Genomic DNA, 17,977 nt, shown 5'->3' on the forward strand with positions numbered 1-17,977 from the left:
GGTGACGTCTTACGACAGGTTCCAGCGAATGAAGCGTGAGATCTCAGGCGCCCGCATGCGCAGTGGAGCTCCAGCGCCTTTGTGTGCTGCAGAGGGGGCGCCTCTCGGCTCGTCTTTATCCCGACGCAGCGCCAGGCAGCTCCGGCCTCACAGCAATCATGGTGAATGTGAAGAAGCGGAAAGGACGGGTCGTGATTGACTCCGACTCCGAAGACAGCGCGAGTGACGATAATCTGGATCAAGTAAGAACCTCTTTGTCCTCTGCTCTGCGCCTTTTGGGTTCGATCAGTGTTGGAGACAGAAATCCATCGCGCCACAGGCCCTCTTGCATCCTCGGGTTCAGCTGGGTCTGTGAACCGAGTCTAGTGTGCACGAAGTCGCCAAGACTTCTTGGTGTTACCCTAGTGCAGACACCTAGTTTTAAAATCAAAGACCAAAAGCCTGGGCCATCACGGCTGGAATCCGTGTGAAATGCTCTTTTATTATTGGCAGAATTAATTTCGGACGGGATGCGCACGAAATTAACGAAAACAGTAGTAGAGGTTTGAGCTGTAGAAAGCGTGAGTGTCGCAGTGTAAATATGGACACCGAAAGCCATGGATATGGAGACATTCATCTTGCAAAAAGCTCAGGTTTGCGTGTGCTGGAATTACTGTTTATGACGGCGCTGAAATTAGCTTGTATAGGAAGCGGAACCAGGTCAGTAATAGGAATTTGTTGGCAGTAGAGGAATGAAGAATGTTTCGCACCTCCAAACCGAGATTCTGAGCTCAGATTGACGGTCATGAGGTTGCTGCCGGCTTGCTTGGTCCAAGAACAGGCAGTTTTGGTTAGTTGCTCTGTTTTAAAAAAAACGTGCATACGGCTTTTCACTTGGGTGTTTACAGTGCTGAAAACAACCGGTCCAAATAAAGCATTTCGCGGGCAGTTGGAACAGTTAGCGGAGGCTCGGAATTACTGCTTTTCGGGGTTAGGCTGTCTTGTAGCGTGCTGGGACAGCAGCAATGCTAAGCATCAGTTTGTTGGGCGTTCTGATGTAGTGCAACATGCAGTGAGGGCTTTTCATCTGCAGCCGAATCAAATACTGTGATAAACCCGAGTTTATAGCATTTGATGCATTTATTGCGAGCTCGGAGTTCCTTAAGACAGCAGTGCACGAACCCAGGCAAGCAGCAGCGGTAGGCGCCAGGTGTGCAGGTCTCCGTACAGGAGGCAAGTTCACAGCGCTCGCCCGCTCCTACTCCAACTTTCGCTTCGTCTGCTGTGAGCTTCTGTAGTCTTGATGTTATGGGCGTGAGAGGATGCGAGAAGTTTTTTTAAAATTCCCCAGTGTTTTGGCATGAGAAATCAGTGGTGCTGAATTTCTTAAGGGAAGCAAGAACGCTAGTGCACAGCGATGCATGCTTTTATGTGAAACGTAAATCGTGAAAAAAGTTTACTGCCTTTTTTTGTAATTGTTCAACCTGTCCAACTGCACGCTGGTTTTCCTTTTTGCTTTTAATACTCGCTGTAAGTTAGTCATCCCTGCATTGTGTTACAAGGAATACATTCTGCGCTACTTTGAGTTCTGATTTATGTCGTACTGTCCTTTGCCACTTCTGAACGTTGTGAGCATCACCTTGAAAAAATTGGGCCTATAATGGGAAAGCAGAAAGCTCGCTTCATTCAGTGGCTGTTACGTTTTTAATCGCATAAGGCTGAAAAAAAGGTCTGTGGGTATCTGTGGTTAAATTAACGTAATTTTCGATTGCAAACCCCTCTGCCTTATATTCAGCAGACAGCAAATAACTGGTTGGTAAATTACTCTAAAATGTGCCCGTGTCTGAACATTTCTGTCTTTCAGGCAGGCTACAATCTGTTTTTCTTTTAAAAAAGTTTACCTTCCCATAAGTGTTTCCTTCTATCTTCATGTATTTGGTGGCAGTTCATGTTAATGCAGACAAGACATTTGGTATTGTCGTGTACCTTGTAGATGTAACCACCTGCTCAGAAGTTCTCAACAGAATGAGTTTTTGCTTATGTCTGCGGTGTTGTTTTACCTTAAAAGAGCAGATTTTTTGTGTGCTTCTTTTTAGTGTAGAGTTGTGTGTGTGTGTGAGAGGATTTGCTTTAGAATTTGTCCATAGTATTACGGTAGCACGGAGATGAAATATTCTGGAAACAGTAGTAAAACAAGCATCTAAAATGCAAATAATGCTTTAGAATCCCACCATAATCAGGGCATAGAACACACCATGCTGGAGTCGTCTATTAGGCTAGCAGTCCTATAGTGAAGTAAGATCCAATCTCCAGACTGGAGGCTCATCAGGCTGGAATTTCTCGGATCTTGGATAAGCAAGATTAAAACATACTGCCCAGGATGGTGAGGTCCTGACTGCGCCTGGATTGGGATACCCCCACCCCTGCAGCAGGAGAGGCACTCCTTACTCATGGGCACAGCAGGGACTCGAACCCTGGACACAAGTTCAGAGTCTGACCTCTGCCCTGCGTCACATAGAAACTGAATAGAACTCAACACAATTGTTCCGGGATTTATGAATTGCGCCTCTGTAAACTTTATGGATGGTAGTTAACTATTATTATTGTTATTAACAGTGAGTGGGAGTTCATCTTTAGCTTACGACAAGATTGTCAGGAACTCGGGCAGGGTGGCAATGCCCTCGTTCTTTACAGCTGACCCCTGTGGGGATACCAGTTTGCTCTGACAGGGACTTCCTGCCAGAGTTATTTCCATCTGGCTTAGCATGCATCACAAGCAGCAGGAGGACATCTTGGGCAGAAGAGTCTAGCTGGTAAGCCTTTGGCCTCATAACTGTCAGGCTGTGGGTTCGAGTCCCTGTTGCAGACACTGCTGTTGTAGCTTGAGTGAAGTACCATACCCAAGTTGCCCCAGTCCACGCAGCTGTATCGTGGTGGGGGGGGGGGATTACATTGCTGGGGGGGGTGAACTGCTGTCCTGATGCAGAACCCAGGATGGGCTCTGGAATGGACTGAAATCGTGCCGAACACAAGAAGAATGCTCTGTTTATGCAACAGCTCGTTTGTAGTTTAACGTACACTGCTGTAAAAATTGCTTTGGCTCGTATTTCGCGTAAGGAGTTGGCTAGCACCACTGTTAAGCTAGTGGAAGAACTGGAAAGTTTAGTGTGAGCAGTCATGGCATGTTCAGAAAGTAGGTAAAGCAGAGTTTAGCCAAGCTGTGTCATTACACTATATTTCCAAACAATATGTTTGTGGAAGTAAAAATGAACCCTGGTCAGGATGTCAGATACAACCACACACTCACAGCAGCTAATTAACCTATCAGTATGTGTTAGGACAGTGGGAGGAAACTGGAGCTCTCGGGGGGGGGGGGGGGACGTGAACATGAGGAGAACATACAAGCTCCACATAGATAGCACCTAGGTCTGGAATTGAACCCAGGGCCCCAGCACTGTGAGGCAACAATGCTCACCACTGTGACATCCGACACACAAACCACAACAGTGAAACAGTTATTCTATATATTGTGTTGAATTTAAATAGTGATTTTTGTGAAAAATTGTAAAATGCACCAGTATGGATGTAGATTTTTGGTCACCACATGATAAAAAAAAATGCAGCTTTGTAATAGGTCCAGAAAAGTGCAACATTCTGGTCTGAAGGGTGAAGGAACTGAGCGATTGAATAGCAAAGATGTCAGGGAGACTAGATTTTAGTATCAAAATTCTCAAGAGCATCATCGGCTCAGCAGACGTCTTCAATGGATTTCTTTGCAATATGCGAGAAAAATGATCCAGAAGACAAAAGTAGAAACTATGTGGAAGTGCTTTTAAAATCGCGAGCAGGAGAACCCTTCTTTACACAAAGGGTTGTAGGGGTCTGGAATGAGTGTCTATCTGTGTTCTTGAAGCCGATACTCTGGCTCTGAGATGAGATCCTGGGATTGATTAGCTCTTGGCAACCAGAAAAGCTAGATGGGGCGAATGGCCTGTTCTCTTTTGCATCTGGTGTCTTCAGACTATGTGTTCAGACACCTGAAAAAGTCTGTATGGGTTTTGAATATTTTAAAGATGTCCCCTGACATCTTATTAAGTGGTCTTAACATGGTGTTGAATAAGGCAAGTGGAGAACATAAGGATGTATATTTTATGGATAAAAGGATGAAGCTGACCTGACTGTCAGCACTGCGATACTGAGAGTATCGTGTGGTATCCTATACCTACAGTGGTGCAGTACAGGGTAGTAATGTCAAAACAGTTTCAGAAATACTTCTCTGGTTGGCAGTGAAAGGTCTGTGACGGGCTGGTCACAAACCCCTAACAACACTAGAGCAGGGCCACGCATCTTCTGTCCCCTTCCAGTCTGCCCTGTCACAGTTTCGCTGCGACCTGCAACTTTTAATTATTGAAGTGGTAATTAGCGAGATCAATAGAGCAGTTCAGAAGCTGGTTGCAAGCAAAGGACTGCAGTGGAGCTGACTGGAAGGGCTGCAGATTGAGTAGCTCTGTTCTAGACTTTGTTAAATTTATTAGGTTACAGACAGGCTGAGTGATGGGGGTGTACAACAGTTTGTCTCGGCACAGGATTGTTAGTTAAATTTGTTCCTCTTATTTCATTCAGCCAGCAGTGAAGCGCAGTGTATTTGTATTGACCGCTCCCGAGCTGTGGGAGCATTAAGGACCCACTAGCTGAGCGAGAGGCAGCTGTGACGCAGGAGAGCCGCCAGCAGCGGGCTGGCAGCGAACAGCCTGGCAGTGCTCTGTGTCATAGGAACCGGGCACAGTGGGGCATGCGCACAGAGAGCGTGTTGCTGTAGCAGGCCGGGGCAACTGAGCGTGGTGCGGGCGGATCCAGGTTCAAAACCCGAACCAAGCGAAGGTTCGGAACTGAGGAGACACTGTAGCGAAGCACAAGGGCGAATCCGGGAGTCGTGATAGAGTATCGCAAAGGAAGGCGAGGGTGTGATCTGGAAAAGCAGTCGGGAGACAAAGCAGAACACGGGAATAAAGACCGAGGCGGTGCTCAGGGGCTGCGTTTGTGAACTCAGTGACAGAGCCCCGGGTCCGAGTATGTATTCTGAGGAGCACTCGGTACAGCTGTGGTCATAAACGGATTCGAGGTGCTCCGAGTCTCCGAGTGAGTCGTTTTCTGCAGCGGCCAAAGAAGGGAAACGGGTTGCTACTGCCGCTGATCGCTAGATTGCTCGGCATTTGAGCAGCGGGGCCAAGTGTGACAGTCCCATCGGTTGCTGAGGCAAATAAGAAAGCAGCAGTATTTGGAGATTTACATGATATAAACGTATGGAAAAAAACAACAACAGAAAAATTCTCTCCATCCCCCTGCCCCCACAGAAAGCTTGGTTTCTTAGAACTATTTTCATTCGGTGAAGAATGTTGAAGCCTGGTTTGTTTTGTTCATTGTTGTTCATGAAAGGGAGTGGCTGGGTCTAGATGTGTGGTTCTAATTTTAATGTGAATTAGTGAATAAAAAAAAAGCAATAGGCAGTTTAGTCTTGGAAATGTCTACACCCTTCCATCTTTTCTCGCAATGTCACGGCTGTGGCTTTCAGTGAAAACACAATCTTGTGCGAACGATGTGCTGAAGAGTAACCTGTCATGGTGATAGAGGGAAATTATTCCTGTTCGAAACACTGGAGATTTGTGCATCTGGACGTGTTGGCCCGATGACTTAAAAAAAAATCAATATCTGTCTGCGCAAACGGACATCTGCACTTCGAGTACATTCACTACGCGGAGCCTTATGGGTCTTGTGCATTATAAAAGAGCTCCTGCTCGGAGCACGTGGGAGAGTAAAGGCTTGCTTTGTCAAGGCTGACAGCGATCGCAGCAGTATGCCGATGACCTTGATTAATGAAGTGCGAGACTAAATCGAGCCTGACGTGCACTAAGCTCACTGACAGAAGGCAATGACATGTCAGGCACGGCTTAATGTATGTAGCTAGCCTGCTTAATATAGGTATACATGTATAGATCTTCAAAGTGTAGCTATAGAGGTATGTATGAAAGAAAAGCACTGGAATATGTGGACTGTGATAGGTACAAATACATAAACATGGTCTTTGCAACTGACAGTGTTAATGTTGAAAAAGTGATAAATTGAGATTAACCTTAAAATACTATTATTTACTGTAATGTGCCATTTGTGGTTGCTGAAGAATTCTTTTGCGACGTAACCTCAAATCGGTAATAAAACTGCAGCCTTACATTTTTGCCTGATGTAATGTTTATTTTGCCCATTATATCGGAAATCTCCAGCTGACATTATATCTAGGCTCATGATAAAAACCCCAGAGGCTGTAAGAATAAAAAAAGTGCAAATAGGCCAACCCAGTGAACACTTTCTCTTGTGACACTCTGCAAGCTCTGCTGCAGCATGCTGGAGGAGAGCTGTGTCACTTGTAGCCGTCTCTGTTAATCTGTTTTGTTTGGATCAGAGAGAGCTCTGTCCAACTGATTCCACTGAAATATTATATATCACCACTTAGGGAATCCTAGTCGCTGTCTGACCTCAGGCTCAAGATCTCCACAGCTAGATCCCTAATTGCTCTTAGAATGAGCAGTTTCACTGGTTCAGCATTTGGGAAGTCCCCTGATTCATCCCTTTGATGTAGTTCTCTTTTCTTGTGTGTACGTTTGTCTCGATCCAGGATGAGTAGTGAGTAGTAATTTTTGTGATTGAAAATAAGAAATGGTTGCAACTAATATACTATATGGCCTCCTCTCGTCTTGGTTAAAGGTTGCTGTTACACTGGTCCAAGGACTCCTCCAGTTTTCCCAGAGAGAATTCTAGGGAATTATCTTGTACAACATGGCTGGGTAGCATGTGCTACAGACATCTACTGCCCTTTGTGTATAGAACTGCTTCCTGATCACAGTCCTCAATGCCCTTCCTCTCGACCGAACAGAATGCGTGGAGAGCTGCTCTCTCTGTTGCCTCTTGGGTAAACCGTGTCTGTGTCGCAGGAGCTGCTGTCGCTGGCGAAGAGGAAGAGAGTCGACTCGGGCGATCAGGAGGACCCCCCCAGCAAGCCAGCTGCCTCGACGGACTCGGAGACGTCGGACAGCGATGACGAGGTACTGCAGCGGCAATACTTATACCTATAGTGTGAATATACCTGAATGTGAACAGCAGATCTAAACACGGGCTCGATCTCGTCGTTGTCTTGCCACCTGCACTTAAAATAATGGCCGAAGGAAAAGAGGGCTTCATATCGACAGGCGGTCACATGGAGCTTCACGTACAATACAGGAAGTTCTATAAAGATTGGCTTAAGGGGTCTAGGAGTAGCTTGCACTAATGTTTGGTTTATTAGAACCCAGCTTTGCGGTATTACAAAAACCCAAGGACAATTTCTTGGACAAGTGGTCACAAATACTGTGCAACATACCTTGTAGCACAATCCATAGTCGCTGATATTAATGGTAAGTAGCTGGTTGTCCACAGTTGCATTAGGTGCGGCAGTTATTGAATGTTTTAAAACTGTGTCGGTGTCTAATATAGCTTTTCAGTATAAATGTGAAACATCTCCTTTGGTGATTCCTCCGCTGAAAGATGTGCTCTTGATGCCTGTCTGGCACTCTAACGTGGACCTGTGGTCCTTTTTCAGTGGACCGTGGGCGGCACCAAGAGCAAGAAGAAAGCGAAGTCGGGGAAAGGGGGCGAGAAGAAGGGAGCGGCGAAGAAACGGGCCAACAAGGCCGCGTCTTCAGGCAGCTCAGATGGGGACAGCTCCGCGGAGAGCTCCGCCCCTGAGGAAGGTGGGAGGGGCGACGGGGGGAGGGATGGGGGGCCTTCCGATACCGGGGCGTTTTCCTCGTTTTCCCCGTGGGATTAAGAGTCGGATGCAGGAGGCTTGAAGGCATCTTCCAGGGCTGCTTACCGTGGGTGAGCAGTGTGGCGCCATTTCTCGTCCTGAGGGAACTAGAATTAAGAGAAGCTTTTGGTTCGAAAGAAGTCCCGATAGGTTTCAGAAATGTATCGTGGTTTTGTATTACAGTGACTCTTTAGATTGCCCATTTGAAAGAATTGGAAATGCCCAGGTGATGGTTTTGTTCCGTATACCTGAAGTCTGCTTCCCTGGTGGAAACAGGACCCTCTTGAGGACACAGGAGTCCGTTTCTGTAGTCCTCCTGGGGTGTATAGTTTTGTGTGGGGGGGGGGGGGGAGGTTGTGCGTCTTGGCTGACACGACTTGCGCATGCACGGCAGGTGAGGTGTCGGACTCGGAGAGCAACAGCTCTTCCTCCAGCTCGGACTCGGACTCCTCCTCCGAGGACGAGGTGTTCCGCGACGGCTACGGCGACGACCTGATGGGGGATGAGGAGGACCGGGCCCGGCTGGAGCAGATGACGGAGAAGGAGAGGGAGCAGGAGCTCTTCAACCGTATCGAGAAGCGAGAGGTGCTCAAGAGGAGGTGAGCACTGTGACGGGCGATTCCAGGAAGAGGAGGGGCACAGAGCAAGGCGGCTCATTGGGCCAGAACTCAGCCTGGTTGCTTTAGTGAGAGTACGTAACTTTCCCTCAGCAGGGAGGCCAGTCTAACAGGGATTACCCAGCAGCAGTGCTCACCCACTTACAGCTGGGTGGACTTGAGCAGCTGGGGTTAAATACCTTAAACAAGGGTCTGGCAGCAGTGTCTCAAGCCCGTATTCTGTCACATGAGTCCAGAGGCATCCCCACTACTCTGTGCTGTCCCTGGCTGTTATGCAGCTATTATATGTCATAAGGCCAACATCCAGTAGGTAATCTTAAAAACTAACTGTGCAGCAAAAAGTGCGCTTGTGTGCTTTGTAAGGGTGCCTGATACATTGATAGCTTGAAGCTAAAGCTAGGCAGATCCAGACTGAGCTATGGTTTAATTTGCCCTTTCCTTACTCTCATTGTCTGTTCTGTCAGGTTTGAAATTAAGAAGAAGCTGAAAACAGCCAAAAAGAAGGAGAAGGAGGAGAAGAAGAAAAAGCAGGAGGAGGAGCAGGAAAAGAAGAAGCAGTCTCAAATCCAGGACACACAGGTGGTGAGTGTGGAGTCGCTGACAGGGCCTCCTTTCATCTTGCAATACGGCGCTGACCTTAACTGGATCATTTGTACTATGGGACACGTTACTTATTTTTGCTTCTAGAGTACAGATAAGGCATTTGATGTCTTTGGTACATTTTTACGGCACTTTAATTATGTAAAATACTTGTTGCCAGTTTTTTTACTCAATTCTGGCAGATGTATTATTAACAGCCTTTGACATTGACCTTGGCTGAGGTGGTGTTAATCAAATTATTAGAATTTCTTGGATACAGAATGTCTGCATCCATAAAGCCCAACCTGTGGCTGGATCAGTTCGAAGGTCTTACTTGGATTAATCCTTGTGTTTGTCTGGAGGTCTCCGGCCATGGTCTCGGAGAGCCCCAGGGCAGCAAGTTTTGTGTACACCTGTGAAATCAGCAATTTCTAAGGACCTGGAGTTAAAAATCAATGAGCAGAACATGAGGTTACAGATGACGGGATGCAATTTGGCCCATCTAACCTCTTTGGTGGTTGGTAGTTAACAGATCCAAGCATTTCATCCAGAGGCCATCTTCAACAACATAATTTATCAAGTAAATGTGTTCAGTTCAGTAGTTTACAGATCATTTGGATCTTGCAGCAAATGAAAGAACTTGGAATATCCATCAGCCTTCCAGATCATGAGTTGCCACCATTGAGAACAAATAACTTAAACTGATCTATAACGTAAAGGAGTGTTCCTAATGAGGTGGTCTACTCTGACCTATAATTGGACTGGAGCTCTCCAGGACCAGCGTTGAAGATCCCCCGTCTTAAAGTCTTACGCGGACTTCTGCTTGGCCTAGATGGGCTTTGCAGTACTTTCCAGACGTTCTGTTTCAAGTGCCTTTGTGAACCTCTTCATACTGTAGGTCATGTCCCACAATAAGGAACGAAGGTCCAAGCGTGATGAGAAATTAGATAAGAAATCACAAGCCATGGAGGAACTCAAAGCAGAGAGGGAGAAAAAGAAGAACAGAACAGGTACTTATTCTGACTTTCAACAAAAACATGACTATTGCTTTGCTTTCCCTGTTTCCAAAGAATTCCACATGCTTATGATTAAATCTTTCAGGGGATTATCAGTTAATGTTTCAAGCCATTGAACTTTGTGCATTTGTCATTTTTAAGTATGCATAGAATGTATTTCACGTCTTTAAGGTGTAGTGTTTTAAAGTTGATTTTTTAATTGATATTGTGCCTGTTGCGAATGTCTAGGGACATGGAGTCAAAGGTGCAGGTATGGGATTGCGTTGCACTCTTGCTAGAGTGAACGTTCTGGGATGGTGTTGGGGAATTTGCCTGCGTGATTCTGACCTCTTGCTGTTCCTCTGGCCAGCTGAGCTCTTAGCCAAAAGGCAGCCTCTCAAGACCAGTGAGGTCTACTCCGATGACGAGGAGGAGGAAGAGGAAGATGACAAGTCCTCAGTGAAGACGGACCGTTCCTCTCGTTCATCCTCCTTTGATGAGGAAGAAGAGTACGTGTTTGTAATGAGAGTCCCATGCCAGTTCAAAAACTAGCAACATGAAATCTAACCAGAGCAGAGCTCTTGGTACTACAAAGTACAGTACTATGCAGTATGCACTAATAAGTAACAAATTAGATAAAAAGGTGTTGATTTTTTTTTTGTTTAAAGCAATAAGTAAATCCTTTTTGCAGTATTTGGCATTCATACGTTCACAGTATAATGATTTCATAACCACAGCATGCAAATTCTTCTGTTCTTACATGGAGCAGACATCTTGCATTCAGACTGTGTAGGTTGACTTTTTCATTGTTAATTTCTGTTTGCTCAGTTTTAAGTTTATCTGAACATCTTATCGTACTGTACATATTTTCCCAAGCAGATTGTAACACTGGACTCCAGGAAAAGTTCTTGGCGGGAGGAAGAAAACGGATTTGCTCCGAATGTTCAGTGCAATATTTGTGGAGTGGTTGACCTCTTAATGGTTTAAATGAGAACGGGGACTCCTAGGTTAAGTTTTTTTTTCCATGTTTGCTCTAGGAAGGAAGAAACTCCTCCGAAGTCTCAGCCAGTGTCGTTGCCGGATGAGCTGAACCGGATTCGGTTATCCCGGCACAAGCTGGAGCGCTGGTGCCACATGCCTTTCTTCTCCAAGACGGTGACGGGCTGCTTCGTGCGGATAGGAATAGGAAACAGCAGCAGCAAGCCCGTCTACAGGGTAGGGGGCCTTGGTGTCCGTCTCTCACAAATGGAATTATGGGCGAAGAACACTGAAGCATGATGGGCTGTTTGTGGTGGGGGTCCTGTCGCCAGCTTTTCATATTGTGAGCGAGTATGTGCGCTTCGGAATCGGTTGTCTTAGCCTGTTAATACTACACGTCGATACAAAGACATCTGTACCAGGCACAGTGATTTGCAGTTCTAAAAACAGAAATTGCACAGAGCACTACTGGCTTGGGATTGTGCACCTATATGTAAAGAACTAAAAGAGTCCGGCTCATTATGGCATTACTCCACCTACTAAAGCAGTTCTCTGCATCACGGGACGTAACAAATTAAAAATAAGTTCAACCCACTGTTCACAAGCAAGTAGTAATTACACTTCTACATGAATGCATTTTAAAAATCACCTTTTTGAATTGACAGATCTGTCTGTTCTGATTTTCTAGGTTGCGGAGATTGTCGATGTTGTGGAAACAGCTAAAGTCTACCAGCTGGGGTCGACGAGAACAAATAAAGGTTTACAGTTACGGTACGTAGCACCTCTTTCACTAAAGGTATTGGGTTTGCAGAATAGGCAGCCGTGTGGGGTCCTGACTAGGTCTCTGTAGACTTGAAGGTTGTGGGTTCGCATCCCAGGTGGAGCACTGCTATTGTGCTCTTGCACAAGGCACACTTATAGACGGCTCCAGGAAAATATCTAGATGTATAAATGGGTACAAATGTGGACCTGGTCTGGTAAAAATGTCATCCAGTTTTATAGTAAATAACTTGACAATAACTCTTTAATTCTATGTAGTTATTCCACTTGAAAGGAAATATATAAATACATTGTTGGTCAAATTGAGGAAAAATCCACATCTGAAATTAGCAGTACTTGGATAATGCTCTTCCCTGATGGGCCTTTCTGTGAGTTTAAAGTTCAACCAGAAAGTAATTTCATTATTCTTTGTAAAGCTGTGTGTGTTTTCTGTGGTTTGTCTGTACTGTATCCCTAATCCCAGGCAGTATGTTAGTCCGAGTTCCGCTGGTATTGGAGTTTGTTGTTTTGGTGTTGGGAGGTCCTGCACTGCTCCTTCTGACATGACACCATGACACGGGGAAGGACTTGTCTGTTTTGCAGGCATGGTGGCGACACACGCGTGTTCCGACTGGAGTTCGTCTCAAACCAGGAGTTCACGGAGAACGAGTTTATGAAGTGGAAAGAGGCGGTGAGTGTTGAGATTCCAGGCCCAGAAGCCCAGCTATTTCTGGTCCAGTTTTTTTTCCTCCAGTTCTGTGGAAGGTGAAAACTGCCACCCACCTCTTGTTCACACTTCCTCTCTGGCATGTGTCCCATCCTCCCGATTCACAGATGATCATCGCTGGAATGCAGGTTCCTACGTTGGATGAGATCGCCAAGAAGGAGCAAGCCATTAAAGAAGCGCTCAACTACAAATTCAACGACAAAGACATTGAGGATGTACGTAGATCTGTTTTTGAAGTAAAGAATGTGCTGTTTTTACCTGACTTTGTCTCAACATAGACGTTCATACCATTGTGTTCAGTAAAATCTTGCACTCGTGTATGTTCTTATTTGGGGAAACTGATGGTTGTTAGGTGGTCTTGCTTCAGAATGGATATCCTCCACTATCAGTCTTTGTGTCTTGACAAGAAGCTGGCAGTATTGACTGTGGAAGGCACTGTGGGTGATGGACAGTGCTAAACCCTGTGTTCTTTGGAGAAAAGATGTCTCCCTACACTGGGATTAGGGTTATAGATGCGACAGGGAGTTCAATACCAGTTATAGATCCCTAATTTGAAGATGAAATTGAAAAAATCTATGGTGAATTAACTTGGTAACTTGTTTAGGCTCACAGCTGATTTAAGTACTGCACATCTAGATATTAAGGGGGCCTGTTCGCAGACGTATTTTCCCAGAAATTAAATTGCTGTCCTTTGTTTCATTCATAGATCGTTAAAGAGAAAGACAGGTTTCGAAAGGCACCTCCTAATTATGCCATGAAGAAAACTCAGCTCCTGAAAGAGAAGGTAAGAGCTCTGAGTAGATGTTTCCTCAGGGAGTAGAGTTCAAAAATGCTTCTAGGCTGTTTGCATTAAAGTGTGGTGTGCTGTTTCAAGTTAATTTCTGATATCGGCTGTCAAAGAGTTCTTCAGTAGAGCCAAAATGTGAATTTAACACAGAGAATGCACTAATACTTGCTTTGTGATGCACGAGCCGCTCCTCTTCTTGATCACTTCTAATTTTTACACCTTTTTGCACCACACTCTGAACAGCATCATCACTTTTTTTCTTTGGTATTGTGATGTGAACTAAACTTGAAACCTCGGGATTGAGAAGGGGTGAAAGCTGGATCAAGGGAACTGGGAATCTGGGTCTGGGAGAAGTACATGATTAACACAACAAAATTAGTATGTAGACTGCCAGCTGTTGAGGATAAGAGAAGCAGGCAGTTTACTTGGGCCCAGCTCTGTGTGGGGCGTGACAGATGTGTGGTGTGTCTCCAGGCCATGGCTGAAGAAGCTGGAGATGGAGAAAAAGTCAAACAGATCCAGGATCAGCTGAACGAGCTGGAGGAGAGAGCGGAGGCTCTGGACAGACAGAGAACCAAAAACATCTCGGCCATCAGGTAGGAGTGACAAACATGTTTACCTCTCCATACCAGTCTAGTACTGGATTAAAGGGGTTGTTCTGAAAGTTTTTTTTTAAGCTGGGGGGGGGTACTTTCCTGCCCCCTTCTAAGTCAGAAGCAAGGAAGAATGTGTTTTTAAGTGGGTGCCCTAATCAGCCCGTGAAACTGTTTTAAAGGAGGGGTTTTGTACAGCTTCAGGGCTGGTCACTTATAAGCCCTGCTTCTTAGTGGTGCTGTGTATGTTAGCCCCACCTGATCGCCAGTCATCTGTTTTGTTTCACAGTTACATTAACCAGAGGAACAGAAGCTGGAACATCGTGGAGTCTGAGAAGGCCCTTGTGGTGAGTCTTTGTTAGCAGAGACAGGCTTGTTTCAGCAATATTTTGAATCGGTTGAAAACTACATGTTTTTTGAGTAGTTGTGTAACAGACGTGATTCTTTCAACCTGTTGAGTAGGCTGTTTTGAAGTGTTCCCATCTTAATCATGTTAAGTGATTTGTTTTTTAACTCATAGCTGTTCGTGGGCAACTCCTGCATTGTGTAGGGCACTCGTAACAATTCTACAGTTTTAGTAATAGCAGTGATCTGGCAGATGGGCTGGCAGGATGACTGTTTAAGTACATCTCAGTCATTTTGTTCCATTGTCAGAGTAGTAAAAAAGGCATTTGTCTTGGCAAGTACAGGTTCTGTGCATTGAGAGTCACATTTTTTGACTACCTGTTTAGCATTCAGATCATATATGTTCATGGATGATATCCAGAAAAGAAAGGGGGCAAGATTTCCACTTGTGTGAAACAGAATTAAAACTGGAGAAATATTATAACTTTTTGTTGCACATCCCTGCAGTTTCTGCTGCACAACCACGTATTTAAAAGTACATTGAGTCCTTTACACTAATAGTGCTGAAATAAGGGTAAAACGTGACGGCATATTTTCATTTACAGTGGTGCCTCAGAATAACAGTGACATTAAAGTTTCTGTATGTAATTTTTTTGCTGTAAGCTATTGAAATCTATTATTTGCACACAGAGATCTGGCTTGTCTGAAGTGTTGATTTGCTGTGTGTATTTCAGGCTGAGGGTCAGAACTCGAAGAACCAGCAGATGGATCCCTTCACAAGGCGACAGTGCAAGCCCACCATGGTGTCCAACGTAGGTCTTTGGTTTGCAACTTGCGCTTCTTGTTACTTTTAACTTTATACATCAGCCCCGTTCTGATTCGGTGACTGCTTGTGGCCCTGATGCCTGTGAATGCTTTCCTGCAAAATATGCTGCCAGACTGTCGGCCACTTTGTGCTCTGTAAGTCACCACCCGCAAGCTGAATTCATCCTCGGCTACTTGAGTCACTCCTGCCTCGTTGGCACACTGATTGTAATTAATTGGAACTAATTGCCATTTGAGAACTAGTCTCAGTCCACTAATGACACCGCCCAAAGCTAAGGGCTTGTGCTCCAGACAAGTGCTTTACTTTCAATCACTTGACTAACGGTTATAACATCCACTGCATGAACTTCAAATCAAGAAAAGGATTTTTAAACATTGAGGAAAATTAAAGAAGCAGGTCGCAGGTAGCTTGAGCAGGTAGAAAATATGGTTTAGATTTAAGTAAGAAATTGTTGTTCAGTTTTCACTGACGTCCGGTCTTGGTTTTTTTCTAGACGGGATTGTAGATGCTGGCCCTATACGCTGGAAGGGAAAAAAATTGAATTTCTATCGTCTTCTTTCCCAATAGGCTCGTGACCCTTCTGTTCACGCTGCTATCCTCGCTCATCTCAACCAGAAATATGGCTCGGGGTCGACGCCAGACAACGTCCCAGAGAAAAGCAAACCGGTGAGATATTGGCTTTCCCTGGAGTGTGCTGCAATTCATATCCTCAAGATGGAAGTATAATCTGGAGCTTTAACCTTTCAAGTGGTGTCGTTGTACTATGAGAGATTGCAGATTTACATTTGATTTACTTCAAATATAAAATATTATGAATTCAGTGGCAGTTTGGTTAGTAGTACAAGCAAATGAGGTTCATAATAAGGTCAGAATTCAGTTAGGGTACACCTTGGTTAGCAAAGACTTGCATGTAAGGTTATGATTTGGGCTGTGTTGCACACTGAAGCAGTTTTTTTTTCCCTCCTGGTTTAGGATGGATTTCTTACTGTGTCTCTCTTGCTTAGGAGTAAGAATAGTTTGTTAGTTGCGGTTTACTCTCCAGTTCAGTTTCTCTAAAGCACAAAAAACTACTTCCTGCATTTTAAAATGAACCATTATTAATAGTAACAATCGGATTGAAACCGTAATTAAGTAAGGATATTTGAAATTGTATCAAATGCTGCTCCGGTGCTGCTCATTGTTACACAGCAAAGTTGAACTGCCTCTTACGTTGCCTAGCTCAAGAATTCTGGATGGTGGTAATGTCGCAGTGCACAGACACTGCCCCCCTAGATCAGTAGGCCTTGCTAAGCAATTTAGAAACCACTGATGGTGGGTTTCGTAGTAGTAAAAAGTTTTTTCCTTACTCTGGATATTTTGCTTTCAGGGACAAGGAGGAAAGGATAAAGACGTGGCCAAAACCACAAGCGATCTGTCCGAGGATCTTTTTAAAGTTCATGATTTCGACGTGAAGATTGACCTTCAGGTGCCCAATGCAGGTGGGAGGCGTTCTTTGTTCTTGGTTCCTCTTTCTTTCCGACAAGCACTTTGTCCCCAGGAACCCCCCCGTATCTCCTGGCAGGGCCAATTTGTGTATTTAGAAATATATAGGAAGTGTTTTGGACACAATGTATTCGAATCTAAATTATCCACTGTTGCTAAAAACACCTAAAATATACCTTAAATTCAATCCTCTTGTTCAGTTTGTACCCCACTGTCTGAAAATGATTTATCCCAGCACCATTCAGCAAAAGCAAAGTTCTGCTCCTGGATGGTTGCTTTGACTACTGAATGCGTTCCTGGGTATAAAACAGGCTGATTAATTTCTCCCGATTGGGAGAAAGTAATGCTTTTGAAAATCAAAACTGGTTTTCCTCCGTGCTCCCCGCTCAGTGCAAGCTTTTGAGCTGCCAATGATAGAGTACAGGCTGATCTGAACAGAATTTCACACGAAAATTGACGTTTCCCGCCCTCTGCAGAAGCCAAGTCGTTATCCGTGAGCTCCAACGCCCTCCCTGTGAAAGACGGCGCCCCCCGGCGGTCACTCAACCTGGAGGACTACAAGAAGAGGAGGGGGCTCATCTGAGCTTTGGCCCAGCCCAGCTCTCCTTGCATGTGTCCGTGTTTCTGCTGGAACTGCAGGTGCTCAGCATGGGCCCCACCACGTCCGCGCGCGTGTGCGTCCGACTGAGAGAACACAGACTTCACCTTCACTGTAAAGAGTTCACTTGTGCTTTTTTTTTTCCTTTTAAGGTCGTCTGTTCTTTATTTGCATATTACGTGAATTGTACGTGGGATTCCTTTTTATTTTTTTAAAACTCCCTTCCTTACCCATGAACTGTATTCTGTGATTTGAGGAGGACATAATACCAGAGGACAATAGAGAATCATCTGTAAATTACTTAAGGACACAAATAGACCTTTATCTGGAAGAAAAAGATGGCTTCGTTTCAGCTGGGAATACCGAAAGAGGGCAGTGATTTTTCTTTTTCCACTCCGGATTCTTGCTTTCTGCAGCATCTCAACATGTGAAGAAACACAAGTGCTGCGTTATCGATCTATTCCAGTGGCGACCCAGACAGGCCTCTGGAGTACACCAGAGGCTCTGTCCCTTTGGGATTCAAACAAGGGAAACACAACTACAACACGTTTTGTATAAGAAAACCAAACGAGAACAGTTCATATGGAGAATGTAAAGATCGACCTCTTTTTTTCCCCCCAACTTGACGTCAGCAGTCTTGTACGTTTACCAGAGGACAGGTGTGAGTATTGGAAAACATGTTCTTGAGTAAATCCCGTATTGACGTGGCATGCCATGTAAATATTCAGTTCTAATGGGTGCTGCACAATAAAGAGGGACACTTTTCATATTTCTTGTGGGTGTGTTGAATTTTCCGTCAATTTTCACTTGTTTTGGTTAACAGTGGACAGGTGCTATGCTGCAGTAATTACTAAAAAAATGGGCTCATCCCTTAG

General features: G+C 44.9%; 1 protein-coding gene across 1 annotated transcript; it reads left to right on the top strand.

Moving 5' to 3' along the window:
- The first annotated feature begins 43 nt into the window (after positions 1–43).
- Positions 44–17,871, top strand: rtf1 (RTF1 homolog, Paf1/RNA polymerase II complex component). Its single transcript, XM_088926112.1, has 18 exons — positions 44–242; positions 6,966–7,076; positions 7,610–7,760; positions 8,211–8,415; positions 8,898–9,015; positions 9,911–10,022; positions 10,378–10,516; positions 11,045–11,222; positions 11,674–11,756; positions 12,348–12,435; positions 12,579–12,686; positions 13,178–13,255; positions 13,733–13,854; positions 14,141–14,198; positions 14,931–15,008; positions 15,590–15,688; positions 16,389–16,500; positions 16,981–17,871. Exons 1-18 carry the CDS (start codon positions 159–161, stop codon positions 17,085–17,087), a joined length of 2,031 nt encoding a protein of 676 aa, XP_088782238.1. The 5' UTR covers positions 44–158; the 3' UTR covers positions 17,088–17,871.
- The last annotated feature ends 106 nt before the right edge of the window (positions 17,872–17,977 follow it).

Source organism: Atractosteus spatula, chromosome 9 (genome assembly GCF_055471065.1).
Source record: "Atractosteus spatula isolate fAtrSpa1 chromosome 9, fAtrSpa1.hap1, whole genome shotgun sequence".
Classification (NCBI taxonomy): domain Eukaryota; kingdom Metazoa; phylum Chordata; class Actinopteri; order Semionotiformes; family Lepisosteidae; genus Atractosteus; species Atractosteus spatula.